Genomic DNA, 24,874 nt, shown 5'->3' on the forward strand with positions numbered 1-24,874 from the left:
GCCTGCTGATATAGACAGCAGGCCGGATTGTGAAGAGTCCAGTCCATCAGCAATGGACGCGGATCATCAGACCGAAACGGTCGAATTGACCGAAGGGGATGCTGAGAAATGTGTAACAATCGGGATGGACCTCGATCCGAACACCCGCTGTGAACTTATTCAACTCCTTCGGGACAACAAAGATGTGTTTGCTTTCTCGGCAGCCGATATGCCTGGGATAAGTCCAGACCTCATCTCCCATAGACTTAACGTCGACCCAACGTGTCGGCCAGTTAAGCAAAAGAAGCGGAATTACTCCGCAAATAAGAACCGAGACATCGCAGCCGAGGTCAAAAAATTGCTGGACGCAGGTTTCATCGAGCCTTGTCAGTATCCAGAATGGCTGGCCAATGTGGTGATGGTTCAGAAGTCCAATGGTACCTGGAGAATGTGCGTTGACTTCACGGACCTAAATAAGGCTTGTCCGAAGGATTTCTATCCCTTGCCGAGAATCGATCAGCTAGTCGACTCGACGAGCGGTCACGCCTTGCTTAGTTTCATGGACGCGTTCTCGGGGTATCATCAGATCTTCATGTACCCCGACGACCGAGCAAAGACGGCATTCGTCACGAACGCCGGGGTATACAATTACAAAATGATGCCCTTCGGATTAAAGAATGCGGGGGCAACATATCAAAGGCTGGTGGATCAGGTTTTTGCCGATCAAAAAGGCCGAAACATGGAAGTCTATGTTGACGATTCGATCGTCAAAAGCAAGAAATCTGAGGACCATGTTAAGGACCTGGCTGAAACCTTTGCCACCTTAAGAAAACATCAAATGAAGCTGAATCCGAAGAAGTGTGTCTTCGGAATGAAGTCAGGGAAATTCCTTGGATTCATGGTCAGCAAGAGGGGGATTGATGCCAATCCCTCCAAAGTTAAAGCAGCTCTAGATCTTCCTGAGCCGAAAACAAAAAGGGACGTTCAGCGGCTCACCGGAAGAATGGCGGCCCTCTCGAGGTTCATTTCAAGAGCTTCGGACAAGGGATTACCTTTCTTCAAAGCCCTGAAACTTCCAAAAACAAAGGAGCTCATTTGGGAAGAAGAGCAAAAAGGGGCCTTCAAGCAGCTTCGGGAGCATCTGGCTCAGCTCCCAACTCTGGCTAGTCCAGTGGAGGGAGAAACTTTATATCTGTACGTGGCTGTTAGCCCGGCCACCATCAGTGCAGTGCTGCTGAGGGAAGAAAATAAAATTCAGCAACCGATCTATTTCGTCAGTCACACTCTGACAGATGCCGAGACTCGTTACCCTCTACTCGAAAAAATTGCCTTTGCAGTAGTGGTAGCCGCTCGGAAGTTGAGGCCCTATTTTGATTGCCATCAGATAGTGGTTTTCACTGATCAGCCGCTGGAAAAAGTTCTCGGCAAAGTGGAAAAATCGGGTAGGCTGGCCAAGTGGGCCTTTGAGCTCACTGAATTCAGCATCAGCTACCAGCCGAGAGCAGCCATCAAGGCTCAAGCTCTAGCGGACTTCCTGGCCGAATGCTCGTACCAGGAGACGTTAGACGATGAAAAGAAAATCTGGACCGTGTTTACGGATGGATCCTCCACCGTAAATGGTTCGGGGGCAGGGGTAGTGATAACCTCTCCCGAAGGCAAATCCTTTGAGTATGCACTAAAATTTTCTTTCAAGGCTTCGAACAACGAGGCTGAGTACGAGGCAGCAATTGCAGGCCTAGAATTGTGCATCTCTCTGGAAGCCGAGCATGTTTGTCTGAAAACAGACTCTCAGCTAGTTGCATATCAGATTGGTGGCAGTTACGAGGCCAAAGAGCCCTCCATGGTAAGTTATCTTGCCAAGATCAAATAAGTTATTGCAAAGCTGAGAACATTTGAAGTGCAGCTGATCCCAAGGGGTCAGAATGCTCAAGCCGATGCACTCTCCAAACTTGCCAGTTCAACTCTCACCGAGCTGAACAGATCTGTATACGTGGAGGTGCGCCGAGAAAGAAGTGTCGACGAAGCACCCGAAGTGTGCTGCGCCGACCCAGAGCCCAGCTGGATGGACCCCATCTTAGCTTTCAAGCTTCGGGGGGAAATTCCCGAAGACAAAATTCTAGCTTCCAAGCTGAAGAGAGCTAGTTCGAGGTTCATCGTCTTCAGAGGAGAGCTTCTAAAAAAGTCCTTCTCAGCCCCATTGCTGAAATGCGTGGGACCAACAGATGCAGATTACATCCTTCGGGAAATTCACCTTGGCATCTGTGGGAACCATATTGGGGGAAGGACCCTAGCCCACAAGGCATTGAGGGCCGGATATTACAAGCCCACCATGGTCTCTGATGCTAAGGAGCTGGTCAGGAAGTGCGAGAAATGTCAAAAATTCGCACCAGTCATCCATCAGCCAGCTAGAAACCTTCAGCCGATCCTAAATCCGCTTCCATTTGCCCAATGGGGGCTGGATATTCTGGGGCCATTTCCAGATGCACCCTACCAAAAAAGGTGGTTAATAGTCGGAATCGACTATTTCAGCAAATGGATTGAGGCTGAAGCAGCCTCGAATATCACAGAACAAACTGTCAGGAAATTTATCTGGCAGAATATTATTACTCGCTTTGGTATTCCGAGGGTTTTTGTCTTTGATCATGGAAGGCAATTTGATAATCTACCGCTAAGGCGGTACACAGATCAGTTCGGCATCAAACTGGCATATTCAGCAGTGTGTCATCCACAAAGTAACGGCCAAGCCGAAGCTGCAAATAAACAAATCCTCAACGCCTTGAAGAAAAGGGTTGAAGACCAAAAGTCCAAGTGGATAGAGGAGCTTCCAGGAACCCTCTGGTCACTTCGGACAACTGAAAAAGAGGCAACGGGCTATTCACCTTTTGAATTGGTGTACGGTGCCGAAGCCGTTCTTCCAGTGGAAATCGGTTCTGAAAGTTTAAGAGTGCACCACTTCTCGGCTGAGAACGAGCAACTTATGAAGGAATCCCTTGATTTCCTTGACGAAGTGAGGGACTCAGCCCGAGACAGAATGGCTGCTTACAAGCAGAGAATCAGCAAATTTTACAACCGAAGGGTCCATGCAAGGCCTCTCAAAATTGGAGATCTTGTCCTTCGGAATGCTGCTGCAGTTCAGAAGGGCCGAATCCATGGGAAACTCTCAGCTGCATGGGAGGGACCTTACGAAATTCATGATAAACTTCAGCCAGGGACATACAGACTTCGTCAGTTAGACGGAACTGAGCTGAAAAATCACTGGAATGCTGATGTACTAAAAAAGTACCATGTGTAAACCCTTCGGGGCAGAACAATCTTTGTAAGTACATTTTGAATTATTAATGAAAGGCCTCAGAGCCACCATTTCTATAAAATTTTGCAACTTTTTATTCTTTCAAGTTTTCTTCATCCTATCTACTCTTTAAGGGTTTTTATTCAGCCTCGTCTGAAACCTTCGCCTTCGGGTAACTGGGTTTCAGATTGCTGACAAACCCGTCTTTTCAAAGAACTCTGGTCTTTCAGCTGAAGATAAAACTTCAGCAAGACTTGTTCTCCAAAGACATGAGTCCATGGACAAGTCTGGGGTATTGCCTTAGCTGAGCCTCGTATCCCAGAGAGCCGTTATTTGAAACATTGCCTTCAGTTGGCCCTGTGTTTCAGATATCCATTTTTAAAGATAGAGAGAAAACCAAGGATAACGGCAACTATTATAAAATACTTATTCAGCCTCGTCTGAAACCTTCGCCTACGGGTAACTAGGTTTCAGACTGCTGACGAACTCGCCTTCCAAAGAGCTCTGGTCTTTCAGCTGAGGTTAAATTTCAGCAAGACTTGTTCTCCAAAGGCCTAAATCTGTGGACAAGTCTGGGATATTGCCTTAACTGAGCCTTGTATCCCAGAAAGCCATTATTCGAAACATTACCTTCAATGGGTCTTGTGTTTCAGATACCCGTTTTTTAAAGATAAACGGAAATCCAATTCAGTAATCCAAAGACTAGAGTCTTCAGATTACTGATGGAGGCAGGAAGCACTGTCAGCGCAAGTTTATCTTCAGCAGTATTCTTCAAGCTGAAAGCTTTGTACTTAGCAAGTTTTTGAGAAAAAAGCAAAGCATTCAAAATAAGGCAAAGTAGTTGAAGAGAAATGCATCAGATAAAAGTCAAAGGCTCAGAAAATGAGCTACAGAATTCAGAATTGTCTAGGACATAACGAAATATCGGCAGCCGCCCACAAGCGGAAAAATACAGCTGCCGAAGTACAATACAAAAACAAATAAAGCAGTTTGTACATCAAGGCAAGCTGAAGCAAAAAACAAGGCAAAACAATTTTCTTTTCAGAAGCGGCAAGTCTAAAATTGAGCGCATGATGAACCGCAAGATTCTGAAGACGACTGCCCGAGTTCCTATGCTTCAGCCCGAGGATCAGACTGATCAGCAATGTTGGCTTCAGCTCCAGCAGCAGAGGAAGCAGGCTGTGCACCCTGCTGAGCTTCCCTCCTCTCTTCCTCTTCCTCAGCTTCCTCAGCTGCAAGAATCTCAGCTTCGGCTTGGGTTGGGAACTTCATATGAGGATCTTCTGGATCCTGGCCCCATTCAGCACACTTAGACCAGTCCAGATTCGGCTCAGCATGGAGACAAAGTCTTCGACATACTCTGAACCCGTTCTTAAATCCCATTTTGTACTCCTCTTGAGTATAAATACGGGTCTTGAGCAGGGCTTCAGCATCTGCTAGCTTCTTTTGTACCTCCTCCAAGTTTTCCTTGGATTGGTTTAGCTCTTCAGCGAGCTTGGAAGAGGCACCCTTCTGCTTGTTCAGCTCTTGCTGAACCTCTGAAGCTTCAGCCTTCAGTTGAGTCAGCTCGTCATTTTTGACCCTTAGCTGATCCTCAGCCTCTCTCAGCTTCGCTCTCTCAGCTTCGGCAGCAGCAGCAGCCTCTGAGAGTTGGACGTTTTGGGCTTGGAGCTGTTCTTCAGCAGCCATCCGACTGGCTTCTGAAGCTTCCAACTTCTGCTGCACCTCAGCCTGTGCAGTAGCTCCATCCTTGATTCGGCTTTCGATGGCAGCCTTGAATTTGGTAACGTCCACTCCCATGTGATCTCGGAGAAAGTTCTCCCCTTCTATTAGTGGGGGGAAAACCTCTCTCTCCATAGCAGTGCAGAAGGTCTGGAGGGCTTCAGCAGCCTTCTTTTCGTATTCCTCCCCTTCCCTCTGCTTTTCCTCAGCTGCTGCCTGCCTCATCTGAGCAAGCTTTAGCTCTTCAACAGCCACTTTCTGAGCATGCTCCGCCTCATCCACCCTATCTTGTAGGGTGTCTATCAGCTCTACAGTGAGAGTCTGATTGTGCACAAACTGAAAGCAGAAGCACAACTCAGTAAAAAAAAAAACATAATAACTTGGAGCTGAAGAGCTAAACAGAAAAATAGAAACAAGAGTAAGGATTTACCTGCATCATCAGCAGTTGATTCGTCCTTACAGGGTCTGGGACAGATCTGCTGGATTCACCCATCCCAGCAGTGGCCTTCAGCGACCAGGCCCTTGCCCTGTCTACTTCGGACATTCCAGCAAAACTGCCGAAGTAGGCTTCTGCACCTTCTCGGTTCTGGCCCCATATGACGTCCCAGATATGATCTGGAATTGGAATTCGGGAGGCCGAGAATCCCATCTCTCCAGTTTGCAGCGTCTGGAAGGAGGGGAAGGAAGACTCAGGAGCTTCATGAACCCTCTGGGGTTCAACTTCTTCTTCTTCAGCAGTCTTCTCTTCCTCCTCAGCAGAGCCGATGATAATGACCTCTGCTTCCTCTTCGGGGTTGAGAACGAAAGCCTCAACCTCTCTAGCAATATCAGCTGAGAAACCCTCAGCAGCGGGCTTCTCAGCACTCTCAGCATTGTGCCCTTCGGCACCATCTACCGTTTCCTCGGCTGGGACCCCCTCCCTTGGGATCAGGAGTCTTTTGGTCCACCTCCATCTCAGGAGGTGGGAAAGGGGTCTTCGGTGGAGATTGTGGTGGTGGTGGGGGAACCCTCGGCAATTCGCCGCCTTCACCGGGCTCTCTGATGCTGATGCCGGCCGGCCTCGGCCCCATTTGGAAGTCATGAGGGTCGATGATGGCCATCCGTCTCCTCCTTTTCTGAAGGGGCTGTTCATCCATATCCGATTCTTCGGAGTCTTCCTGGATTTGATCTTCAGGACGAACAGGGGCTTTTCCTTCTCTATGTCTTTTGCTCCCTTCAGACTGCAAAAAACAAGGGGGGCAGGAAGAGTGTGAGTACAAAAAAAAAAAAAAAAAAAAAAAAAAAAAAAAAAAGAAAGAAGAGATTTCAAAGCAAAGAAGTTGTGTAACTCACCGAGGTCTCCAACAAAGCCTCGTCCTCTTCTTCAGCCGCCCTCGCTGCCGCTTTTTCTTCAGCAGCCCTGGAGGACCCTTCTCCTCCTTCACAAGCTTCAATAGCCCGTGCAACCTCCTCGGCTGTACGGGCGGCTTCAAGCTCCTCAGCTAGCAGTTGAAGCCAAGGATCTCTCTTCTTCCACCAAGGCTTCTGCCTCTGATAGAGGGCAACGGCCTCGATTTGGAGATGATTCTGATCTAGATGGACCTCCCTGTGCTTTGAATCGGTGATAGCGGGGGCCCGATCGATAATAAGTCTCTCTTGGTTGACGCCGAGACGATTGTAGTCGATGCCGACGTTTGTCTCGTTCCGCTCTGAGCATAAGAAAAGAGCAAAGGTCAGTTCGGCAAAATAAAAATGCTGGACCGGCTCAGCAGGAAAGTACAAAACAAAATTCTTGCTAAGAATAAATAATAAAGGCCTCGGCCCCAGCCGAAGAAACTTACCATCCCTGAACTTTCGGCTGAGGCCGACAACTGCTAACATGTTCTCTTGGAAAATATAGTGGTTATCCGGGAGCCAAGTCTCCGGGATATACTTCATTCGGCCTCCAGCACCCCCAGGGTTCAGCATTCGGCCGAAGATATTTTGCTGGTTAAGGTGTAGATCTGGGCCTCTATCTTCGGGAGGACCCAGGCTTCCCATTTCAGGGTCAGGCTCAGATAGATACCTGGGAGCGCTGAAGACGTAAGGATGGGCAGGATCTGTGGGCTCCCTAACCCAGATCCATTGACCCCTCCATTCCTTATCTGAGGAATCATTCGGCCACATGGTTAAATACTGAGGCCGAGACTCAATTCGGTACCACCCAGGACCATGATTACCGTGCCCACTTTGAATGTTTGGCATTAGCCGGTGAAGTTTTTTGAAGCAGTGGAGGTTCGGCACATATCTGAAAAACTTGCAGACCCACAAGTACGTCATCACCCTTCGGATGCTGACGGGAGTTAGCTGGCACAGGGAGACCCTGTAGTGGATCAGCAAGTCTCGGACAAATGTGTCCAGAGGAAACCTCAGCCCATACTGAAGCTGTCTTGTGTACACCCCCACGTACCCCGGGGGTGGACGATGGATTCTATCAGATGCAACGGGCATTCTACACCAGTACCCATCAGCTTCCATTATACCGTAGTGCAGCTCTATTTGTTCAGCAAACCGATACACTTCGGCGTGCTGTACCCACCAATGGTAGGGACGGTTCTTTATCATGGCGGAAGCTACTTCGGTGTCCTGCCACTCCTGAAATCCAGGAAGGACATCCCAAAGTTGAGCGGGAACTGCTTCGTCCTGCCCAGAGACGCTCGGCTCCTCCGTTCCTTCAGGAGGCGCCGATGAAATTGGGGTCGCCCTAATTCCTTCAGCAGGGTCAGACCCCACTTCTTGTCCGTTCCAGGTCCCAGTCCTATTCCTGGGATCGGGGAATTGCCTTGCCCTTCTTGGAGCACGGGCCCTGCCTCTAACTCCTCTCACCATTGTCGGTTTTTGAAGAAAAAGTCGAAGGAAAAGGGGGAAGGAGTTCAAATTCGAAGAAAATTAAACAAAAATCGTAGGAAATTACCTTATTTTGAAGCGGAATTTGCCGATCTATGAGTTCGGAGCGACGAATTTCAGTTTCTAAGCTTAATACTCGGGGAATCAACGAAGTTTTGATGCGGATTCTTGAGTTCTCTCGAGAAATTCGGGCTCGTGTTTGTGAAGAAGTGAGGAGAGATAGTGCGCCTCTTTAGTTTTATCTCCAGAAATGGAATTTAAGGGGCCGCGCTTTTAATTTCTTCTTAAATACCTCACTAAGTAACCGTTAAACACACGTCCCAATGATTAACTACCCATTATCCGTCCAACTTCCACAAATTATCCACCCAACATCCGTTATCTCACTAATGGCGGTTTAAATTTAAATCTTTTTGGATTAATTAAATCATTTACTTCCCTCCTTTTTTCTGGTTAATTAAACCCGACCCGTCATTCCTCCAAATCGGGTCTGGGGGGGCAAGTTGTTTGGGTCCAATTTAGTCCAATTGAGCCAAGTCATTAAATGATCCAATTAAAAGCCCAAGGTCAAGGTTCAACTCTCCAAATAATGCTAAAGTCAAGATCAGTCCACAAGGCATGTCAATTGGGCCCAAGCCCACTTCTCCCATATATGCCAAGGTATAAAAGCCTTCAATATTACATTTGTAAACGACACAACAAAGCCTCAAGCAATTAATTCTCTTGCATAGCTTTCTCTCTCTACACATTGTACTAACTTTAGCATCGGAGGGGCCTTCCTCGGCAACACCCCCGAGGCTAGTTTACGTGTGTTTGCTGTGCAGGAAACCCTCGGTCCATCATCCCTCGGATCAAGTCTAGTCTTCACCACTTCACTGGACCTTCGGCAAGGTCCCATTGTTTTTACCCGAAACAGAAGATAAACCCGAATCCCTCCAAAAATATCACTTGATTTGAAAGAGTACAAGTGTACAACTATATAACCTTCTAGTTTGTATTTTGTTTATGTGTCGGCTCTATTATTAATGGCCATTACTTACTACCTAAACATAGTGCCAAATCCAAAAAAATCTATATAATAATCTAAGTTGCTTATACGTCAAATACCACATTGATAATTATAGTGTTGAATTGACTTCCACCAAACCACATTTCTATAATCAATCACTCTCTATATCTCATTGCACATTTGCACTTGTTTATTCCATTATGTCCTTCATTAATTATTTTTTGAACCAGAAAATATAAATATCACAGAACAAAATACCTAACTACAATACTGGTGATATCAATCCAAATCCACCCCACATTTTGAATTTTCTGAAGGAACTCATTTAAACCTCATTTTTCTGGCTATAATTTGAAGGGTTCTTCGTGATTGTTAACTTGGGCACATTTTCCAATTATACCTCACGAATTATTTCAGAATTTCTGCCAATTATAGGTGTGTTTGCTCTTCTTTTTTCTCCAAATTTATCATCTTTGATAATATATTTTGTTCTGCTATACTTATTCTGATTTTTGAGTTTTGTAATATGGGAATTTGACATTTTTATTAGCTGGATGTTTCGTACATGAATATGCTCTTTAAAAATTGAAGTATTTGCTTCATGTTTTTTTATGCGTTTTCAATAACAAATTAGACGGGGTCGGTTGCATGAACCAATAATTTATCTCACATGGTCGTTCAACCGTTTTCGGTCTTTGTAAAGATGATGTAATGTTTTTTTGTTCTACCTTTTGAGTTCTACATTAGCTGTTACTACGTATGTTTGTCGGAGAATAGATGCCAATTTAGGTTCATGGATGAAATTTGAGAAAATGTAGGTAATTTCAAAGTTACCCACTTGTAGTTAAGTATTTATGAACATAAATTTTGGATAAGTTGTGAAATTATTGGATAAATAAGTCAAAATATCCTGGGTTAAGGTGATGATTGCCTCTAGTATCCATTTTTAGTAAGTTAGAATTGTAATTCTTGCCTTGGTTATGACATGATTCATATAGGATTGATGTTGTGTAAAAGAGGGTCAATTTCTTAGGTTCTCTTAAGGTGTTGAACTTATTTTCAAGAATCATACCCATGTTAACATAGCTGTTTGAAATGTCTGATAAATTTCAGACACATTAAGGCTTGTAAGTCGAAACACAATTTTTTTCGGGTTATTTATGCCTTGTGTTGCTCATGTCTGTTTGCCTGTTTGTGTTAGGCAGCTTTTTGACTTTGTATAAATTATTGGGTTGTAGGCTCTAGACTACAAAGTTCTTTTGAAAGCCTGTTATGCGATTTCATAATTTCATTCTTTCTTTCCCGATTTGGGCCACAATTGGCATCATCTGAAATTGTGTTTGCATTTTACTCCACTTGTCTTTCTATTAGAAAACAAGCATTTATCGGACTGTTGTTATGTTTTGCATTACTTGAGGGAGGAGGGTAATGACTTAAAAGAGGAATTCAACACCTTTCAGAAGATGCCATTTGCACTAGAAATTTATCTCTTGTTTTAAGAGGAATCAAGTGTACTTATACTATCTCAGCTGACTCTTTCCTTCTCTTTTCTTGACGAGGATATAAGAAGTCTAAGTTGCTTTGGTAAAAAGATTTTCAAGTGCGCCTTTAACCTCTAGTCTTTGTATTTGAATTCTGGCCTTAAACTTAATCACCCACATATATTGAGCCTTGCTTTATAAATTTTCAAATTTCACAGATGTATGGAAAAAAATTACCAAAAGACTGACTTTATCTCACCTCGTTTTTTTCTTAACTGATGGTGGAAATCTCTTGGTTGAGGGGTAACATGGAGGGAAGAGTTTGTAGGATTCTCATAATTGTAGTATACAGACATACCTAGTATTATTTGATGCTGCATTCAAGTTCTAGCTCATGTGCCTATTATTATAGAGCAGAACAAGTTGATAGAATTTATATTTTGCTGGGTGTGAAAGATAATTTGCATTCCCATCTGAAAGTAATACGAAGTAATTATTAAGCCTTTGCAGATATAGTTTCTCCCTCTAATTGGGTGTTCATGGTTGTTTTTGTAATGTAACTAGCAAAATGCTAGTATTGGTTTTTGGTCACCAATAAAATAGTGATATTAGTACTAAATTGCTTGATTCATATATGTCATGCAATATGCTATCTAGCGTTATTTGATTTTAATCAATTATTCAAGTACTCCCTCCGTCCTTTAATTAGAGTCCTACTTCTAGCATTTATTCCTCACATAATATAGAGAATTAGGAATCTAATTAAGGGACGGAGGGAGTACATAAGTAGATTGGTGTGCCTTTTATGGGTCAATAATTATCGTTCATTATAAGAGTGGCGTATATTTGTATCTTCTTTAATTCTCTATTTTCATCACAAGAGTGTACTATGGGGCTCTCCCTCCCTCCACACATAACATCCAAAAAACTGGTGAGGCATGAACTGACTTTTAGAAAATTTTAGATGCAGAGCTGTGGATAAGGTGCTTAACTTGTTTGGAAAAAATACTTCGTATCAATGAAAAACATACACGATAGCTAGCAAGGTATACATGGTTGTATTTTGCACTATGATCTAATTAAAGGGATCACCTTAGGGGGTTTCAAACAATCAGTTCATTCTTCAGACTTCAGTTTAATACTTTAATGTACTTTGGCTTGTATGTGTATTGCTCAGATTAAGTAATTCTTCCAACAAAACACTCTCTGCTAGCAAGCTATACATGTTTGTATTTTGCACTATTGTGGTGTAAAAACTGCCAAAACACAGTGGAATCATTCAGTTGGCATGCTAGGATGTATTGGTTGCTTATTAATGATGTTATGCTGATCAATATTGTAAGAAGTTACTTTAATGTAATGGACGATGATATAAATAGAAATTGCAGTATTTGTGGTGCTTTGCTTGTCTGGTTTGCATTGTTTCAAGGACCCTTCATTTTCACTCTGTTTCTAATTCTGGCAACTGATAAGTAAATAACCACAAGTGATCGAAACAGAGGATTCTCTTCAGTTAAAAACCTTATAAATTATATATTGGTCATTAACTATTGGTGAATCATGATTCTGTTTATGTGTTCTTATGCTACCTGAAGGTAATCTATATTTTTCATTGTTATATGGTTGTATATAGTTTTTGAAGACTTATTATGCAATACAGTAATAGCCAGTCAATCCTTTTCTCATTTTGTGTTTGTTGTTTGTTTATCTGGTCAAAATTATAGATGGCAGGACATTAAAATGTCAGTTCAAGCAGAAAGCATATGTCCGCTAAGCAGTGACATTTTTTATGATATATTAAGACGCCTCGATGGGGCAACTTTAGCTACTGCAGCCTGCACCTGTGCATCATTCTCCTCTATCTCAAAAGAGGAGAGAATATGGGAAAATGTTTGCAATTCCCTGTGGCCTTCTATTAAGCGGGATGATGTGAGGACCCTGATTAGATCTTTGGGTGGGTTTAGAAAGTTCTATGCAGACTCTTACCCTCTCATTGTTAATAAAGACTTAGCTTTGGTTCCATTAGATTCCTTTCTGGAATACCCTGTAGAATGGCCGGAAGCAGACTATTATGAAGATTTTGAAGAATATGAGAGCCTCACACCATCTGACTTTGTTTCACTTGTTGATATAAGATACAAGGACAAGCCAATTTTCTCAAAAGTCCTTTGGGGTATTTCCGAATCAGATGCTCTTGGCCGTTGGTTCTATAACGCACCATTCCACATTGACCTTGGCAATTCAGACGTCAATGACAACATGGGGAAAGTTATTATTACAGGGGAAGATGGTTTGCCCTTAATTGAATCTGTAGATAATGAAAGAAAAGAAGGAAAGCTCTGGATGGAGCTCCAAGATAGGTTAAGACTTAGTTGGATCATTGTAAATACAAAGGTTAAGCAAGCGGCCAATGTATCGAGTTTTATCCCACTAGGAGTTCAGAGGCATTGGCCTAGTGATAAGGATTTCCTAGTACGATTTGGGTCTGTTCTCCCAGCTGAAGATATCCTCCCCTGTCAAGCTGTAGAATGCATCCTTGTAGTGAAATTTAGAATGGTTAATGATACTGCTAGTGGTTGTGTAAACCTTGAGCTGACCCAAGTGAGCATGCAGTTGGAAGACATGGAAGGTTTTCATGTTAACGGAAGAAACAGTCTGATGGTGCTGAAAAAGGCATTGAGCTGCAGGAAGAGCAGGAACTATAGTGAAGTTCTCGAGTCTTGTAATTTGTATTCTCGAGTTCGAAGTGAAATAAAGGAGGAGAAGATGCGAAATGAAAGTCGAATTGATAAGATGTGCATCTTAAGTGGCGTTGTAGCAGTTGTTACGTTCTGGTTTTGCATCCTGTGAAATCGTCTGTAAAGTAGTTAGTTAGCTACCCCTTTGTGTAAGTACTGTTATATTAGGAATGGTACTGAATTATATAATCCTTAACTATTTCTGAAAAATAAATAATTGAACCAATCGCTTTATCTTGAGCAACTGTGTTTTTTTCCTCTGTCCTTGCCTGATAGTATCAACTATCCAGATTCTAGTATGTTCTTCAAATTCTAATAACTATGTCCTGGGTGTACCTGTTTTTCTAGGTACACCTAGCCATCTAGATGTCTGTTGGACGTGCGCTGCACTTTGGCCTTTGGGCGTCTTTACTGGACCAGCCAAGTGCTAGTGTTAGAAGCAAGAGAATTTTTTCTAAAAAGTACAATAAATGAATAGTCAGTTTCTTATTGATAATGAAATTGAAATATTCAACAATTCTAAAGAAAAATGGAATATCGGACAAATATGCATCGTCATGAATCTACTCCAACTTATTATGCATTCTTCTATAACTTGTTTTCTCCTTCTTGTTGCTCATTATTTTCGGGCTTTTACTACTCCAGAAAAGCGTTCGTTTGTCACTTGGCTGAATCAAAGTCCATGATTTATTTTTTGAACTATGTATATCCCACAAAAGAGAAGATTGCTGGTAAAGAAATAGCACAACTGGGATAGCTGCTAGTACAGGTATAGGTGCTGGAATCCATATCGGATTGCGTAGAAAGGTGATGAAGAATGTAGCAGTGAAAGCAGCCATCATAAATACTATGGAGAAAAATAAAGATGTTAGGCCAGCCATGAGTTTTCGAGGCAGTACCACAAGAAAGTCTTTTTCTGCATATCGCGATGTCAGGATTGACAGAAAAATGAAGATGGAAGTAGAGGAAGCAAACAATGCAACTGCGTTGAATATTGCAAAGATCTTGAAACATACTTGATTTAACAAGATTGGAGATCCATTATTTTGATCATTACCACCGGGTAAGGTGAAAGCCGCTGTAAAAATTACCGTTGTAATGAGTGTTGCCACCAGAGTACATGATTCTGCTGTTTTCTTCATCCATGCTTCTCCACGTGACCGAAGGTCCTCATGCTGTTTAGTAAATAAAGCTTGGGGTGTCATTCCGAAATCACTTATATCATCATCTTCATATATAATATCATCCTTCTGATTTCTATATTCCGAATTTTTCTTATCGTTTTGGACGGACTTAAGGGATTTGCTCCTATCCTCATCATTTTGGAGGTTTGCATGATTGTTAGCCAGTGCATATTGGGGTTGGACAACTTTCCTGACAGCCTATCAGACATTGGTGATGTTAAGATTAGCCAGAACATGTTGAAATTAATTTAAATGCAAAGGAAAAGTGTGTAATAAGAGCAATAACCTCAAACCATAGTAGCTCTCGTTGCATTTGTAAAGCCGCCCCTGAGATGCAGTTGAGTCTATCGGGAGGTGGCAACTTAGCAGCTAAATGCAGCATGTTATTTCCATGATCATCCATGTATGTAGCAATGAGATCTTTTATAGTTCCAAACTCGTGTATGAGCTTGAAGATCTCCTCATGTCGATATTGAACAGCAATATGAAATATACTTCTTCCTTTCTCATCCACTTTCCATATTATATCAGGATATATATAAATTAGTGTTCTTAGGAAATCAACATTCCCCCTTTTGGCCGCCACAAACAATAGTCGCCATGGTGTATTAATATGTTCTGAGATATCTTCTTTTTCAACGACTTCCTGCCAGGCTATCCGAGTCACTTCAAGTGCATTATTTTTGAGGTCCTGCTCATTTTCTTTGTTGCGCGTGTTCTTGCCTGAAACAAATGACATGAATGAAAAATTGAACAGGAGGATTGGTGATTGATCAACCTACCAGGTAAAAAGAGGAAAACAACAGACATTGTCTCAGAAGTTTACCCCATATGTTCTGCTTGCAACTGCTGTTCTTTAGAGGCCTTTGAGCAGCAAGGGTGTGCAGCACAGTCTCATCCTTTGAATTCCTCTGGAGTGCTAAACATGGATACTTCTGTATGAAATCAAGTGCGATATCTACTCATAAAATGAACTCATTTCAGCAAGTAATACACATACCAATATGTGCCATCTATCTACTAAGTAGTGAGAAAGATGCAAAGAGAATCTAAATAATGGTCATATTCGTATACCATACAAACCAGCCTCTATGGCACTGGTAAGCAGCTCAATGCGATCCTCATCTGTCAACTTTTTGGGATCTGTTACACTGTCATTGTTAAGGTAATTCACCATATCTCTTTTTCCTAAAAGAATTGCCATATGAAGAGGGATCAATTTTTTTGCTCCAGAACTTCTTATATTTGGTAGCTCTTTATCAAATCCCACCATCACTTGTGCAATCTCAACATTTCCAGACGATGCAGCATTGCAAAAGGCGGTATTGCCATGTACGTTTTTTGAATCTAGAGGAACATTGTTTTTATGCATACGACTTGCCAGTTTTTTGACAAAATCAAGGTGCATGGCTGCTGCTGCAATGTGAAGGACTGTGTCTCCATGTTTTGTAATTTTGGCAGTCATCCATTTGTTATCTACTTTGAAAACGATTTCCGCCTTGTCCCAGTCACCATCCAGAGCAGCTTGATAGAGAGGCACTACATAGTTCAACAAATCTTGTTTTGTTATTTTTTCCTCCTCTTTTTGGCCTAGCAAGAGCAGAAAGTGTTAATGTCAGTGTACATAGTTACAAATCCTATATTGCATTATTGCAGTTCCAGAAAATAATTGCGTAACTCGTTTGTAGCTCGAAATGTTTACTCAGTGTATCACTCACTTCAACTTCCAAAACTCAAGAGTAAAATAACAAATTTTCCTCATGCAATAGATATTCAAGATGAAAATTCCATTCATAGAGTTCTTTCCGGCTAAATTGAAAATAAGGTACATGTACTGATGTTAGTGATGCACCTAGTTTATCATAACCCAAATATATGACAGTGACCCAATCCAAACCTGATCCGTTTCTATTTAGTTGACGCGTTTAATTTAGGCACACATATTAAGAAGAGAAGAGAGAATAAGAAAGAAAGATAAAGCAAGTGGGGTACACCAGTAAATGCAAAATATAAAACTTATCCAGAAAGGAAATGTGTTAACTAAAAACAAATTTCCTAAAAAGGAATAAGTGTCAACTAAAAAAAATTGATAGGAAAATTTGTGAAAAAGGTCCTATATGTAGGTCTTTTTGTTGCAAAGATCACAAAAGGTCCTTTAATCAGATTTGGGTTATGGCGAGGGTCCTTTGACCAGATTCCGGCCAAAAAAAACCCCTAAAAATTCAGTTTTTTAGTTAGTACTCAAAACTAGTGTAAAAAGCTAATATGATACAAATATTGAGAAACAAAGGAAGTACTCCGTATATAATTATAAAATTATAAAACTTTATATTTAAAATTGCAACACATGGATACAAATCAAATGAGGAAGTCCTAATACATCAACGTTAAACACAAGCAAAATTGCATAACAACCTTTTATACTAATGGAGACCCTAATAGTACTACTGAGATGTTTTTTTAAGTACTGCTAAGAGTGTCTTTTATACTAATGAAAGCATATATAATACTATTAAGAATGTTCAATGGTTCCATATTACCTTTCAGTAGTACTCTCAGAATGTCATTATTTACAAAATTGCTATTGTTATGTATTTGTTTGTGTCTAACTGTGATGTATTACGACTTTCTCCAAATCAAACAAGATCCCAGGTAACTTTGTTCTATCTACATATTTCAATAGAGTTAAAAACCACTTATAATAAAATTCCAAACGAGACAATAAAGAGGAATGAAGGGAATAAGAGAATTTAGATCAGTTGCAAGACTTGTAACAACGGTACGAGGAGAGATGTTATAGAAAAATTGAAAGCAATAATATGCACCATATATCATGATCAGCGTTTTAAAATATACTACGTCGGTTTTCCTGAAAATTACATAGTTCTACCAATTTCCTATTCATAAGGTTAAAAGTTTACGAATTCTGACAATGTATAATAATGTATTTATAAGAAAACAAAATCATTAAATTAGATCTTATTAGAGTCATATTGTTATGAATCTTCAATATATCAACTTTATTACCATCTTTGTTTCATAAATCACAATTATGTTACTCCCTCAATTATTTTTTAATATTTACATTTTTTTTTGTGATATAAAAATAATTAAAGTGTAAAGATTAAAACAATCAAAGTTAGAGTAACATTTTTACTATTTAAAAAAAAAAAGTTGCATGGAAGTGCAAGATAAAGTTAGAGAGTGAAAAAAAACTGGGGCTTGCTCAGTTGATCTTCGTGATTAACATATTTTGTCAATCTAGTGCTTACTCATACTATCTAGCTCATACTTGTGCTTCGTCAGCCGCTTAATCACCAAGAACGCAAGTCTATCCTAACTCCGTTTACTAACGGTAACAATAGTAGTGTTCAAGCTACTTCCTCCATTGAAGCTACCACCACCATCTTCATCATGTCCAAGCTTCATCCAATAAACCGACCATCGACACCACCATTTTCAGCGGCTTCACCGGCTCACCGCCGAATCAAACGAAAACCATAGGAAGAAAAGGTGAAATTAAGGCCAGGCTTAATCAACCCTAAAGGGTAAGGGTGACCATTTTTCCTTGAATAATTTACTAACCTTGGGAACTTTGTTTGGACATAATTCTTGCCGACGTTGGCGAATGTGAGATTGTTTAAGTACAGACACCACCACCACCGCCCGTTGCCGGAATCATAGCTATTTGTCGCCCAACACTTTTTTTAGTTTCATTGTCACTGCTACACCCTTCATTGCCGGAGCTACTACACACCCGCCATTGTTGAGAGTTTGGACTTTGAGAGATAGGAGAGAGGAGGAGGGTGGGGATTTGGGGCTTTGACCCTAACTTTGTTGTTAACGCCATCAAACCTCAACTAACACAATATTGCATAGCTGGCAATATGAACATGTCAGCACATGTGCAATGACATTACTGTCCTTGACTTAATGAATGAAAAGACACCATCACCTCTATGATTGACAAATTATGTTAATCACGAGTATTTTCCCAAAAAACTAGTAAGATTGTTTGAAAATTGTGTATTGCTAAGAAATACCAAAATAAATCAATATAAATTGAGATAGTTTATTGCTAAGAAATACCAAAATAAATCAATATTCTGATCATATATACATTACACCCCAAATCTATCAAGGTACTATACTTTTGCTTATAAATCAATGTGAATCCATAATCAATTTGCTGAACTTTGACTCAAAAGTTGAGCAAATAAGTAGAGACAGAGGGAGTAAAATCGCACAAAACACCAAAAATAAAGTAACAATAATCAAAATTAGTCAAAATTTATTGATATTCCAAAAGAAGTTGGATTGGGAATGAGAGAGAAAAATACAGGTTTACTCACTTTGTGGTGGATCATCTGAAGGAGTACTCATTGGCGGAATTGAAACGATGATATCGTTGCTTACATGTGCTTGCTTCAAAGAATCTGGAGGAGTAGGCTGTGGAGTTTTCAACATTATTTTTCTTAATTCACTTGTTACTTGGCTGAAGAGTACGTGAAGATCAATTTAATTTGCTGATTTTGTTTTATTAAGTTGCTAATGATGATGATTAATTATGCTTTTGCCTTGATAATTCACAACCCTCCTAATTACTGAATATACTGATTTCTATATATACTCATTTATGACCACTGGCTACTAAACTAACAGTTTTGGTTTTTTTTAATGTACGAAGTATTATTTAATCCAAGTCAACTTTGGTCTAGATCGAAAAGAACACTTCAAATATACGAAGTGTAAAAACTGTGACCTGTCAAAATAAAACTAAAAAAAGTGTGAAAACTGTGAAGTAGTCTTTTGTAGTATTACTAGATACCAACTATTTACAAGATCGATGAGATTAAGGAAGGCTTAGTTTACTGGTAAAGATCTGACCTCAGGACTTATAAATTACGGACAGGGCTGGCCTTGAGGAGTAGGCCTCGAGTGCGACCGTCTAGGGCCCATGCTAGAAATGAGCCCAATTTAAAAAAAAATACAGTTTGCATACTTATACCGTATAATTTAACTCGGTACTTCTTACTCATTTAAAAAAAAAAAAACTACATTTAAAAAAGATAATTACTGCATTTATTTAGCAATTAACATTAGCCGTCAATTAGGTGGAGATTACAATGCAATATAACCCTTCACTTCTAATCTTGCGGTTTCTATGAGTATCTACTCCAAAATATTAATCTTTTCAATTACACCGTTTCATATTTATTCAATATCCGAAATTCAAGCCTTTTAATTTTGGCTAATTAATATTATGGAAACGATTAAGAATTGTCAATTGAGACGAATATGTTAGAAAACATCGATGTTGATTTAATTATAAATAATTTTGCATCAAAAAATACAAAAGAAATCGCTTGTTATGATTTTTCAAGAGGAAAAAATTTATTTTTAATATTATGCAAAGTTATTATTGTGTATCGAGGATTAATATTTAAATAATATAAGTTATTTATATTGTCTTTTATTTAAATCTATTGCGTATAAAAAAATTTGTTTAAGCAAGGGGCCCTTTTCTTACATTATGCCTATGGCCCATAAATTTCTAGGAATGGGGCTGATTACGGATTGAAAACTTACTGCCTACTGATTATTCGGAGTTAAGGTTTTTCTTTTTCTACCCTTCACTCTTTATTTATTAATTACTACATTCGTTTTTTTAGTTGATACCCGTTTTGATCCGTCTCATAATACAATGTCTCTTTGATTTTATCAAGAAAATTGTATATTTATTAAGAAAAATGCTATACATAGCCCTTAGGGCTACATATAAGCATAAATACACACTAAAAAATCGTATAAAGTTAGGAAATCATATAAATATAAACACTAATTACACTGATTTATGCGTGTTATTGTCATGAATTCCTAATTTTGTACAATTTTCAAGAGTATATTTAATACTTATATATAGCCCTTAGGGCTACATGTAGCATTATTAAAACTACTCCTTCCCTAAAAATTCAAACCTTTTGGCCTAATTTTAGTCCTAAAATAATCAACCCTTTATTTTTTTGTTTTAAAAGAAATAATCGACCCATTTGTATTAAAATACCCACCAATTTACTACAATATTTGTGCAAAATTAGCTTCCCCATATAAAATTTTGTTTTTTCATGTACTTTTATTACTTTTTCTCTCTACTTTTTTACAAACCTAGTGTAAATTTATCTTTCCAATATACTTTTACTTATTTTTATTTAACTTTCTTAATACCCACGAAATCATCCCAAAAGGGTCGTTCTTTCGGTGATGGAGGGAGTAATAATTAAAGTATATATGTGCATGTGGAGTTAGAGAGAGATAGAGAGAACGAAAAACTAGTTAGGGATAATTGAAGAGATAGAGAAGAAAAGGAAAAAAAGATGACAAATAATCAAATAGAGAATAATAATGTCAAGAAGTACAACTTTTAAATAGAAAGAGACATTGTATTTTAGTTTACCCAAAAAGGAAAAAAGGCATTGTATTATGAGACGGAGGGAGTACTTTTTTTAATTATTATCACGTTTGCCAACGCAATATTTTAACGATTAATATCTCTAATTATCGATATTGTAAAATTATAAAAGTGGCCTGAATATTAATAAAATATGCACTGAGTGGATTCAAACAAGATACCACATGACTATATTTTATCGTAGCTATAAATTACAAAAGCTAGTCAAAGTGTAGTTTATGAATAGTGTAAAAGTCAAATAGTGTCAACTAAATAAACAAAGGAAGTATTGATAATATTTAAAAGACTGAATCTGTGCAACTATGAAAAGCCAAAAAGTCAAATAGTGTCAACTAAACAAACAAAGAAAGTATTGATAATATCTAAAAGACTTAATTTGTGCAACTATGCAAAGCCAAAAAGTCAAATATGATAAGCTTAACTTAACTTATTATACCAAATAAGATCTAGTCAACCTTGATGTTCCTTATTATTTTACCTATATTTTTAAGGCTAATAGAATACATATGTATTCTTAAGTTTTCTATCGGACAAATTTTACTCTTTTTAGCCATTTTTTTTCCACTAACTTTTACATGTGGCTAATCACCATTAATTAATCGATTAATGTTGTAGGACTTATCCTGATAGGTCTATAAGGGTTATTTTATTAATAATATAGGGGTTTCTATGTCAATGTTGTAGGGGTTACTTTTTTATTTAAGTATTACTCAATAAGTAGGTTACCAATTAGTATAATAGGTTACTCGATTAGTGTTATAAGAGTTACTTTATTTTTTTACAAGCGGTCATACAGTGTGATCAGCTGCACAAAAAAACGTTGCTAGTTTTTTTTTACCGGGGATTCCCAATTCTCAATTTGTTAAAAGGAAAAAAAAAATCTTACTTCTTCTTCTTCTTCCCTTCTCCTTGTTATTTTCTCTTGTTTGATCTCATTCCTTAAACACCAACTCGTTCTCCCCCACCAAACCTACCCTCTATCACTCATTTTTTTTTAGAAAAATAACAATAATGATTTCTCTTTTTAGGGTCTATTTAGTTTACCTTATTTTTTTAATTATCACCTCTTGCTTTGATCAATGTGCCATAACTTAAGATGACAATGGATCTAGGACCTTACCAAACTACATACCTAGACCTTGTCAATTAATCCTATTATAAAATACAATTATGTGTCATATATCTCTAGGTATTATAACACTCTACTCCACCGATCTACTCATTGACATCCGATCCCTACCCATAACCAAATGTTGCATTTTACTCTCTTTGTCCATTATTTTATTTGCCCCATCTGACTATTCATGGTTCCTAATTAGTGTGTTAAATTAGACCACTTTGGCCCTAAACCGACCGATTTCGACCTCTAAAGGCCATTTCTGGTGGCAGTTTTTGGGGGTATGAAAAACGGTGGTTATTTTGGATGGCCATTGGGAAGGTAGGGCTACCGGTTTTGGGGAGAGGGAAAGGTAGGGGCGAAGTTCTTGGTGGCAGGGGATGGGAACGGGGGTGTTAGGGTGAGGCAGTGGCGACGATATGTTGCTGGTGGTGGCCGGGCCGACGGTGGGGTGTGGTGGGGTGGCTAGGTTAGTTTTAGGGTTTTTGTTTTTTTAATTTTTTATATTACTTTGGACCAATAATATGCTAACACGTAAGGAATGTGAGCCCCATTAACGGATTTCATCCATGAATTAGTTAAGTGGTGTTAAAAGCCAATTTTTTAAAAATTTAGTGGTGTTAAAATAATTTGTTTTAAGTGTAAAAAACCAATTTTGTGCTTCTTTGTGGTGTTATAAATCAAAATTTCCTAATATAAATGTCGCATTTTTAAAAATACCCCATCAAAGTCCCCAAAATGGCTATTATGTTAAAAGAGAATCAATTATTTTGTATATATAAGTAAGAGTTTTAATCAGAAGGCCCTCCTTTGAGTGGTAAACTGTTGAAACTTAAAGGTTTTGATGATGATGAACACAAAATAGCAAACTTCATCTAATAAGTATTTTCTAAGTGTTGGAATTAGAACATGTTTGTTTAATGAAGATTCAAGGAAAATCAAGAGGAAAGTTAAAGTTAATAGAAGAAGAGTTCCACTATGGAACTAGTTAGTTGGGTTCCCTAACAGGAACATGAAGACAACAAGTTGAGAAGTTTAACTTGGTCTGCGTTGAAAACAGTAAGTTTCACAAGAACTTGGCTTGCAAGGTTTCAACTAAGAGCTGAAGAACGAGAGACAACAGGAACTTAGTCCTGGACTGCGTGAAGCCCAAGTATCCTAACTTACAATATTTGTCGAGGCATTTTTGTTTTGTTAAGTTTATATTTTTAAGATTGCTGTAAATATGATTGGCAAGAATATATATGAAATTTATTAGAAGCGTGACAAAACTTGGCAAGCTTAAATTAGGAAAGTTTAAAAGAGATAAGTTTTTATGAAAAGTTTTTCTAAAAAGATTTTATTTTATAAAATCCGATTTTACTAAAAAATATTATTCATTTCATAATTTATCTTTGGTAAGTTTCTAAAAAGATTTTCTTTACAATAGATTTACTTAAAAACGTGTTTTGTGATATTCCTAAATTTAACTAAATTTATCTTTTGAAAACCCTACTTTCTATACGAGTTAATCTTGTATAAATAGTAGAAGTCACATTTCACATTTCTTTGTAAGTTTATGCATGAAGAATTCGAAGAGTGCTTAATTGTGTAAGTTTTTCAAGTCCATACTTTGTCATATTAGTTTCGGATTTCATGTGTAACTTTCCTTTCATATACTAGAGATCAAGTGTTTGTATTGGTTGAGATTTTGGGTGAGTGAATTATATCTTTGCATACAGTATTGTAGGCTTTTAGGTTGAAGCTGAGTGAGAAGGGAGTATGAGTGAATCTAAGTCAGGGAATTAGGTTAGGTAGAATAGGGTTCTACTGTGTAGCAAGTTTAGTTTGGAACTTATGAGTCTAGGTCTGATTATAATATGTTGTAACTTGTAAGTTTGCTCTATTATAGTGAATTGGTTTGGTGTTTGAAATCCCTTAGAGGGTTTGATTATAAAAGTAAAGTAAGGATAGTTTGGACATTTTATGAGAAAAACGACACTACCTCTTCACTTCACTTAATAATTTAGTTAATTAGAAAAGATATGGTAAGATTTGATACAATTGAATATTTTGCACTCATGTGCCATGTCCTATCTATAGTAGACGACTTTGTAGTACAAGTGTGCAACATAGGCATTCACGTACATACCAAACTCACATTAAAAAAAGCAGCTTTACACGTGATAAAGTCACTTCGAATTGACTTCATCATGTGTAATTACATATTGCACGTTCATATTAGCTTGCATTGGTTCTAATGTCTCCAAAGCACCTTCCCTGCATAAGCAACTTAATCTCTGGCAAATCGTGAAATCGGCACCATCTTCTGTTAATATACACCTAATGGTTGGTTGACTCGCAATATTATTATTTAAGCATAATTCCGATCTAGAACACATTGTTTACACAAATTTCGAGTCTAAATGAATAAAGACGAGAAATAAAGTAACAAATGAATTTATATTAATATATATGAATTTTGGGTACAATCTCTGTATAAAAGTTTATAATAAAATAAACTAAGTCCTCGGATTCTGTTCCGCATCTTGATGATGACACGTGTGTGACACCTGTAGGTCGACGTTTGATGACGTCGACTTGAGTTTGAACGCAGGGTGACATTTTATGATGTCAACCTGTATTCAAGGGTTTTGTTTGAACACACCTGAACGAGGGCTTATGAAGCTTAATCCCGTTCAAATGTGTTTGAGTGTATCTGAACAAGTCGGCACGAGTTTGATGTGCTTATTGACTTACTTCAGAGAGAATTCCGTTTGAGTTTTATGAACTCTTGGAATAATGATTTCTAGATCCCCTCAACTCATGGAGGAATAGTGTATTTATAGGAGATGAAAACCCTTTGGGTTAGTAGGTTTGGGCCTAGCCCATTTTATGACTTAGAAGTCTTTTAACCTGGTTCGTTTGATTTATTTTATAACCCTAATTGTATTTGATTAACTCGGATTATTTATTTTGGTGGACCAAAAATAATTAAATGGATTATTCATATGATTTTAACCCAAATTAATTTATTTAATT

General features: G+C 38.8%; 2 protein-coding genes across 2 annotated transcripts; one reads left to right on the forward strand and one right to left on the reverse strand.

The window, feature by feature from the left end:
* The first annotated feature begins 9,098 nt into the window (after positions 1-9,098).
* On the forward strand, positions 9,099-13,293 carry LOC145582014 (F-box protein At2g27310-like). Its single transcript, XM_081639049.1, has 2 exons — positions 9,099-9,299; positions 12,070-13,293. Exon 2 carries the CDS (start codon positions 12,086-12,088, stop codon positions 13,193-13,195), a length of 1,110 nt encoding a protein of 369 aa, XP_081495175.1. The 5' UTR covers positions 9,099-9,299; positions 12,070-12,085; the 3' UTR covers positions 13,196-13,293.
* A 353-nt stretch (positions 13,294-13,646) lies between these two features.
* On the reverse strand, positions 13,647-18,734 carry LOC145580915 (uncharacterized). Its single transcript, XM_081637998.1, has 6 exons — positions 18,620-18,734; positions 15,342-15,857; positions 15,076-15,225; positions 14,554-14,990; positions 14,412-14,465; positions 13,647-14,288 (listed from the first exon to the last, which is right to left on the reverse strand). The coding sequence occupies exons 1-6, from the start codon at positions 18,732-18,734 to the stop codon at positions 13,647-13,649; spliced, it is 1,914 nt and encodes a 637-aa protein (XP_081494124.1).
* Between the last annotated feature and the right edge of the window lie 6,140 nt (positions 18,735-24,874).

The sequence above is a fragment of the Chenopodium album genome, chromosome 15 (genome assembly GCF_948465745.1).
Source record: "Chenopodium album chromosome 15, dcCheAlbu1.1, whole genome shotgun sequence".
Classification (NCBI taxonomy): Eukaryota; Viridiplantae; Streptophyta; class Magnoliopsida; order Caryophyllales; family Amaranthaceae; genus Chenopodium; species Chenopodium album.

Excerpts from the sequence above, each read along its gene's own strand:
- LOC145582014 (XM_081639049.1), top strand. The coding sequence starts at position 12,086 with ATGTCAGTTCAAGCAGAAAGCATATGTCCGCTAAGCAGTGACATTTTT.
- LOC145580915 (XM_081637998.1), bottom strand. The coding sequence starts at position 18,734 with ATGTTGAAAACTCCACAGCCTACTCCTCCAGATTCTTTGAAGCAAGCA. Across the intron at positions 15,226-15,341 it reads CATAGAGGCTGGTTTGTATG|ATATCGCACTTGATTTCATA; the intron begins GTATACGAATAT and ends TTTTATGAGTAG. Across the intron at positions 14,466-14,553 it reads GAGAGCTACTATGGTTTGAG|GCTGTCAGGAAAGTTGTCCA; the intron begins GTTATTGCTCTT and ends AATGTCTGATAG.